At 50.5% G+C, this 7,967-nt stretch overlaps 1 protein-coding gene across 3 annotated transcripts in view; it reads left to right on the top strand.

The window, feature by feature from the left end:
• Positions 1-4,530, top strand: part of ARIH2 (ariadne RBR E3 ubiquitin protein ligase 2) — a 50,796-nt gene extending 46,266 nt beyond the window's left edge. For all 3 annotated transcript variants that reach the window (XM_027583611.2, XM_027583612.1, XM_027583613.2), the window contains 3 exons: positions 366-434; positions 1,949-2,032; positions 2,259-4,530. In XM_027583611.2, coding sequence (XP_027439412.1) covers positions 366-434; positions 1,949-2,032; positions 2,259-2,330 — 225 coding nt within the window. In that variant the 3' untranslated portion in view covers positions 2,331-4,530. The remainder of the gene's footprint in view (positions 1-365; positions 435-1,948; positions 2,033-2,258) is intronic.
• The last annotated feature ends 3,437 nt before the right edge of the window (positions 4,531-7,967 follow it).

Raw genomic sequence — 7,967 nt, forward strand, 5'->3', positions numbered from 1 at the left:
CTAGAGCCCTTTGCTTCTTTTGTCCCATCCACACATCACTCCAAAGAAACTAAGAGATTGTCTTTGGACAAGTATTGAGATAGGTGTGTGGACTCTGATGTCCGACCCGAGGGAAGAGCCATTGAGGAAGCTGCTGGTAATAAATCACAATTTGAAAAAGGAACTGTGGGGTGTTCTGTGACCATTTCTGTTTCAGCTTTTTCCATGTTGTCCCCCAGTTCATCCTTCATTTGGCTTGGCCTCATTTCCTTCGAGCTCATACCTGTAGAGCCAGGCTAACTGCACGGTAGGATAAGAATTGTGAAAGCCGCCTGCGATGCATGCAGGTTAGGTTCGCACGTGCAGCCTTCTGTCTTCTGTTGTAGTGCCGGTACACCCTGCAGTACACTTACCCGTACGCCTACTACATGGAGTCTGGACCCAGGAAGAAGCTGGTAAGGCCAAGCGGTCCTCTGCTCTGCCCTCTTAGCTTCAGAGGTACCCTTGTCTACCCGCACTTTCCCAGAGAGTGGGGACCAGACCCTGGTTGTTGGGAGGGCAAAATAAAACTGTCAGTTTTAAAAAGTTTAGCTCTCCTGGGGCGCCTGGGTGGCTCAGTCAATTAAGCATCTGACTCTTAGTTTGGGCTCAGGTTATGATCTCAGGGTGGTGAGATTGAGCCCTGCTCCACGCTCAGCACGGAGCCTGCTTAAGATGCTTTGACCCTTGTGTGCATACACGCTCGCTCGCTCTCTCTTTAAAAAAAAAAAAAAAAAAGTTCAGTTCTCCTGTAGGCATCTCTAAAATAGACTTCAGGCCCTGGCTTTGTGTCTAATATCAAGGCAGATATACCAAAGCCCCTGAATGGCCATAGTTATAGGGCAACTGGCTAAAAAGCTCTTGGGAGGCCGGCACCCATGCTTTAGGAGGATACCCAATATGCATGTTCCTAAATTATAGTGGACTTTTTTGCATCTTTGTTTAATTCTTTATCTTAGATATGGGTTGTTTCCCCTGATTATAAAGTAATTCACATTTATTGCTAAAATGTTGGAAGACAGAAAAACATTTACATCATCCATAATCCCACCAGAAAGACATGGCTACTGTAGCATTTTTCAGCCTTTTAATTATTTCTACATTTAGTGTTAATTATATACATGACATTCTGTTGTTACAACCGTTTATTGTTGCAGCTGTCCTTATTTACCAGGCTGGTAAATACTGTTTTTAATATGTGCATAAATGTTTCATTATATGGTTGTACCATCAGTTGGGGTGTTTATTGTTTCTCTTTTTCATTACTGTAAGACGTTGAGGAACATTTTGTGTATAATTGTACAATGGATGTACAATTACTAAGTCAAATGGTTTGAATATTTTTAAGACTTGATTTGCAGAAGGGCTGAAAAAATTAAGTATTCAGTGAATACCATGTCTGTGAATATCCATTTTGACTTGTTTTTGCAGCCTCTGTTTCCCTGTATGTTGAGAATATTGTCGTCAGTGGCTTAAATTTTCCCCCTTCTTTCGGGGTGGAGGGTAATTGGGGCCTTGCTGCTTAGCTGTACTCTTCAGGTAGCCTTTTTTTTTTTTTTTTTTAAAGATTTTATGTATTTATTTGACAGAGAGACAGCAAGAGAGGGAACACGAGCAGGGGGAGTGGGAGAGGGAGAAGCAGGCTTCCCGCTGAGCAGGGAGCCCGATGTGGGGCTCGATCCCAGGACCCTGGGATCATGAGCTGAGCCGAAGGCAGACGCGTAATGACTGAGCCTCCCAGGCGCCCCTCAGGTAGCCTTTTGTTGAGGTTCTGGCTCTGGCTGCAGGAGCTAGCACTGCTCTCTGAGGACAGTCACAGGGTTGTCTGTAGCTCATGCGAGCCTGAGGTGCTGCGTCTGCCCCTCCCATCTGCAGGCCCTGCCCTGGCTGCAGCCCCTCTCCTTTTGACCCTCCTGCTCTGCCCATACAGTTTGAATACCAGCAAGCTCAGCTGGAGGCTGAGATCGAAAACCTGTCATGGAAAGTGGAGCGTGCAGACAGCTATGACAGAGGGGTGAGTGCCTGCCCCCTTCTTGGTCCCTCTCTTGCAGGCCAGGAGAACTGACTTGTTAACAGGCGACAGGGTTGTTAGCCTGTGGACCGGAAGCTGCTGCAGAGCAGGGTGGGAAGGGCAGTGCCTTGACCCCTTGAAGCCCCTGCGAGTGGTGGGGGGGTGGCTTTGGCTGTTCCGCGCTCTCGGGACTGGGCTATGCAGGCACCATCTTGCTTCCCTGCTGCAGGACTTAGAGAACCAGATGCACATAGCAGAGCAGCGGAGGAGAACCCTGCTGAAGGATTTCCATGACACCTAGAATGGGACACAGACGCGCTGGAGTGAGGACGATGTGGCTGCGAGGCCTCCCGGCTGCCGAACTGCATGCTGCAGGCTCTGCCTTTCACCACCTCAGGCAACAGCCAGGGCCCCACTCCTGACAGACACTGGCCACGCACCTGTTAGTCCATTTCTGTTTTCTTCTCATCTTTTCGCTTTTTGTTTCTACCAGGGCAGAGGCCATGTTGAATTGGTCTCTTTTCAGGACTTTTAATTCCCCCTGGATGGTTGTTGGGAGGGAGGGAAAGTTTTTTCTGAATGACTATTAATAGTATTAGATCATTACAACTTATGTAATTTTCAAAGGTTGTATAATTATACAAAAAAGAAAGGGCAAACCATAGAATTACACAGAACCCTTTTTAAAAATAAATTGGCATTGGAGTGTTTTACCCTCTAGCTATCTTACTTAGAATGTAACATATGCTGCCTGCCCATCCTGCCTCAGAATGTCTCCTGCAGGAGGACCCCAGGGTGGTCTCGGTTTTCCAGATTCTCATGGGTTTGGCCACAGCTGGTGTCTCGGGAAGAGTGTGGGTGGCGGACGGTGGGGAATTGAGTTGGCCTGTGTAACGGGCATGGGGCACTGGCAGTCACATCATGCCTCCTGCCTGGTCCTTGGGGGACCCTTCTGTGGTCGGGTGCACCTGCCTTACCTTCCAGGGAGGAGATAATACAGAAGGGGGCCTTGTCACAGGGTGTTATTGTCTCCAATGGCACTGTGTGTCTGTGGGCTCATCTTTCTTCCAGGTTTACCCGGGTCTGGCCACTGAGGCCAGAGCCCACAGCAGAGCATAGGTGGACTTGTGGCCCTCCAGACCAGGGGACATGGGTTCAGCACAGTGTTTCCTTTTGTCTCCTAAAGATAGAGATCTACTTTTAAAGGGAATTATTCCCCAGAATAAATTTGTTTTACCTTGGTCCCTTCTTTTGTGCCAGTGTTCCAGTAATATAACTAACTAGGTTCACACACGGCTGTCCATACCTGACACTGTCCTGCTACACTGTTCTCTGGTGAACTTCAGGGTCAGAGTTCAGCGTGGCCCTCCCAAGGGCACAGGTCTTCCGGACTCAGGGGCCTTCTTTGCACAAGTGGTTTTCATGTTATTGGGAGTGTGTTCTCCTCCAGAGTGGCTGCTCTGGGGTCTTGAAGTCTGAGGCCAGGAGGGTCCTGGGTTTGCGGTTCCAGCTACTATGCTAGAAGGGCTGGCCAGGGGAGAGGGCCAGCTTTTGCACAGTTGAGTGCAAAGGAACAGGTGGTTGGTGTGGTGTCCTGCCTGTCCTGAACCTGGTCTTGTGTGCCTTTTAAAAGTTACATCTGTGATTCCTGGGGTTTTGTGGCTTTGTTCACTGCCTCCACTCTGAGGCTGGCAGAGCTGTCTATACTGGACAGGGCCTCCTTCACCTCCTGGAGGAGTTGCTTGGGAGATTTGTGAATATTACGGTGGAAGTTCTTTGATACTCAGACATTCTCACCTCAGTCAGCAATTTCCCAGGGACCATGTTAGCTGTAAACTGAATCACTCTTGAAGTCAGAGGACAGCTGTGATTCTTGGGATCATGGGGTACACAGCTGGCTGCAGGCTCCCTGTCTCCCCCAGCCCCAACCCAGGCTTTGTCTTTTCCTGTCACCTGCAAGGGAGGGACTGTGGGGTAGAGTGGGAGAACAAGTTAGGAGTGCAGCACATGAGCCCAGAATTGAACGGCGGGGAGCTCACTGAAGGAGGAGCCTGCCTGCTGCAGGACCTAGGGGTCTGTGTCAATGCTGCATTGACGCGTGGAAGATCCTGGCGTCTGGAGCCCTTACCTCTCCATTAGTTCTTTCCGTGTCACCGCCATGGCAGGGGTGCTGCAGCTCTGCACCTTAAGGCACACCCTGGGCATCCTGGGCAGTTCTTGGACTGCACGGCTACCACGTGGTACACTTGTACCCAGCTGTGGCCCCAACCACTGGAGCTGCAGGAGGTTCTGTGCCCCCAGGGGCTGTCCTTCGGTAACATCAGGAAGATGGGAAAGGTCAGGCAGAATTGTTCTGCCCTACAAAGGATAGAAGATAATGGAAGGCACAGTGTTTTCATGAATTTACCATAATATCTTTGTTTTCTTCAAAGAAAAAGTTGAGGCAACATCCTCTGCTCAATGTTGAGTGGTTTATTCAAAATAAACAAAGTTTCTGATTATAAAGTTGTGTAGAGTCTTCCTTCCAAGGATCCAGGTAACCTCCTGAGCCGACACCCCAGGGGATTCTGGCTAGTGAGCACCAAATGGGGGCCTTCCTATTGATCATCCCCCTCCTCTGGAGACCTGTGAAGGTCTCACTGGCCTCTGTTCTGCCTTCCTTCTCTGTCTGGCTTTCTGAGGAGAGGGCATCTGTGGAGAGAAGTGGAATGTCCTGCCTATTTTTACTTTCCTCCCCGTCCTTGGGTTGCAGGCCATACCATTCCCCCCACAAAAAGATCCTGGGATAGTAGCAGAGTAAACTGGTGGGAATGCCCCACAGCTCCTGCAGAGGCCCTGAGTCCCTCATTCAGAAAACCCGCTAGGTCCCTCCAAAGCAGATACGGAAGCCTGGGTGGGAGTGAGGAGAGTGGCCTCACAGGGCCTCGGGGGTTACAAAGATAGGACCTAGACAGAAACCTGAGTGTGTGGAGTTTAATCCCAAGGACTGAGGACAGGAAATGGAGCTTGGGTTCTGAATTGAGGGGCTCCACACCTGTGGTGGCAAGAGTGGGAGCAACTTCGGTGATAGCTCAGAGGTTAAGGCTCCAAAGCTGTGGACAGCATGCACAGGACAGGCAAGGCCAGAGAGGCCCTAGACATGCCAGTCTGAACCCCACAGCTGCATCCCTGGCCCTCTGGGGTGCTGAGCCCCGTGCATGGCCTGGGCATACACTGGTGTGCAAAGATCCATGGGCTCTACCCTCTCAGAGCCTCCAGAACATGGGGGACAACGATGGAATTGATCACTAGTGAATGTCTTCACTGAGGCAGCAAGGCCCAGGGCTAAAGGGTCACTCCTGGGGCCCTTGGGTGGCTCAGTCGTTAAGCGTCTGCCTTTGGCTCGGGTCATGATCCCAGGGTCCTGGGATCGAGCCCCGCATCAGGCTCCCTGTTCCATGGGAAGCCTGCTTCTCCCTCGGCCTGCCGCTCCCCCTGCTTGTGTGGTGTGTGTGTGTCCCTCTCTCTCGGGGTGCCTGGCTGGCTCAGTAGGTAGAGCATGGGATTCTTTTTTTTTTTCCCCAAGATTTTATTCATTTATTTGACAGAGACACAGAGAGAGAGGGAACACAAGCAGGGGGAGTGGGAGAGGGAGAAGCAGGCTTCCCGCGGAGCAGGGAGCCCGATGCGGGGCTTGATCCCAGGACCCTGGGATCATGACCTGAGCCGAAGGCAGATGCTTAACGACTGAGCCACCCAGGCGCCCCGAGCAGGGGACTCTTGATCTCAGGGTCGTGAGTTCAAGCCCCACACTGGGTGTGGAGCCTATTTAAAAAGAGAAACCTCATGGCCCTTAGGTAGCAACAGGGCAATAGGTTTTAAAAAAGGCCCAAGTTCCAGTTTATGATGTTGTGAGATTCCCACAGCCAACAGCAGGTGGAGCAGAACTAGACAGTGAGCATTCCACACCCCCACCCCAGTGCCCCAGCAGGCTTGCCTTCTGTTGTCTGGTGATGAGTTAGAGAAGGAGCTGTGCATGGCAGTGGGCGTAAGTCACTTGGGTATGGGAGATAGGAATATGGGAGAAAGGGTTCAGAAAAATCAGGAATATGAGGATTTGTGGTGATCTAATTATAGGTATTAAAAGGCTAAAGAGGAAATGGTCTCAACATTCATGGGTACCAGAAAACCATGACGTCCTTGGTAAAACTGTGACTCGGTTAGTTGGTGTTTTTTGCATTAAAGAACTTAGGAGAGGGCACCTGGGTGGCTCAGTCAGTTGTCTGCCTTCAGCTCAGGTCATGATCTCAGGGTCCTGGGGTCAAGCCCTGCATCAGGCTCCCTGCTCAGCGGGAAGCCTGCTTCTCCCTCTCCCACTCCCCCTGCTTGTATTCCCTCTCTTGCTGTGCCTCTGTCAGATAAATAAAATCTTTTTTATAAATTAAAAAAAATTAACTTAGGAGATTACAAAAAAAATAAAAAAATTTAGGAGATTAATACGATTTGGGGAAAATGTACTTGTTTCGGTTGTGCTATATACTTGGAAGTTGAGAGAATTCTGACCTAACTAGAGTGGCTTAAAGACAAGCTGCAGGAAACTTGGACACTCCTAAGTTGGTAATAGGATTTTTTTCCATTTGAATCCAAAACATTTCTTTTGTGGCCATTCTATGTATGTATGTATGTATGTATGCTTTAGAATACATACTGCCTCTGTCTGCACCTCCACGCACAGGGAGTCCAGGCTCGCCTGGTTACCTGCAGAGCCTGGTCCCCACTCCATCTAAAACAGAATGCTGGACCACTGGTGGTGTTTGGTCAGCATCCCAATTTCGGCTGAAACATAACAATTCCCATTACCACCTCCCCCTCCTCCCCGTTAGACACGTCCAGAATGTCTCCTTTGGTTGGGCAGTGTTTCTCTGTCGTATCCTAAGAAGACTGACAAGATGGTCCCTGAGGGTGGCTGGATGAGTGGATGCACCCATGTGCTTGGGCACTGGTGAAACCTGCCATTGTGTGTAGAATCTCTGAGAGAGGAGGTGGGCCTACATTTGGAGCCCCTGGCCTGCTCTGGGGAGACCAGAAAATGCAGACTCCACTTTTCTGGAAGAAAACAGGCGGGAGAGGGGCTTGTTCACAGGGTAAAGGGAAAACCACTAGTGAGACCTGACTTAGTGGCGCTGCTCTTGTCTGCCTGTCCACCTGGAGGGGTCGGCTTCTGCCCTGGGGCCTGTGCATCTCTGCCTGAGGATAACCCAGCCCTAGAAGAGCAGGGAGCATGAAAATGCCCAGGCTTTGGCACTTGGTCACTGGTATGCCCTCCCACCTCCATACCTGGTGATGATCTGAGTTTCTTTCCTCTGAGGGGACTACAGCCCACACCATCCTGAATGCGCCCAATCTTGTCTACTTTTTCTCAGAAGCAATGGTGTCTCAATTACAGAAAAGTCCCTTTCTCACAGAAAAGTGCCTTTCTCCCTCTTTCCCTGTGCCAGCTTTGAGGCAAGAAATGTTTCTGTGCACCAGAGCACCTGAATACCTGCTTTTTCCTGCAGGTTGTTATTAGGGGTTTGAGCTTCCTGGTGCCAGGGCTCCTCCAGGAAGCCCTCTCTGACCACTACAAACTGGATCCCACCGTCTACGCCCTAATGCGACCTTGAACATCAGGCAGCTTCTTCCTAAGGCCTGACTCCTATAGGCCTCCCTGTGAGGTCCACCGACCTCAGAGCAGAACTCCAAGGTATTCTTGGCCTTCTAAGCTGGCGAACGACAGTGCCGAAAGCTGTGGGTCCTACACCATCACATACGCAGTCGTCGGCCTCCGCGGCGCCCCCAAACCGCCGCATTATTGAGTCATCTTTTAGCACTGCTTCGTCGCTATCACCCCACTCCCGGAAGCGAAGAGAGAAGTGCATCTTAACCAGGGGACGGAGAAACTACTAATGGGGTTTCCTTT

This window comes from Zalophus californianus, chromosome 1 (genome assembly GCF_009762305.2).
Source record: "Zalophus californianus isolate mZalCal1 chromosome 1, mZalCal1.pri.v2, whole genome shotgun sequence".
NCBI lineage: Eukaryota > Metazoa > Chordata > Mammalia > Carnivora > Otariidae > Zalophus > Zalophus californianus.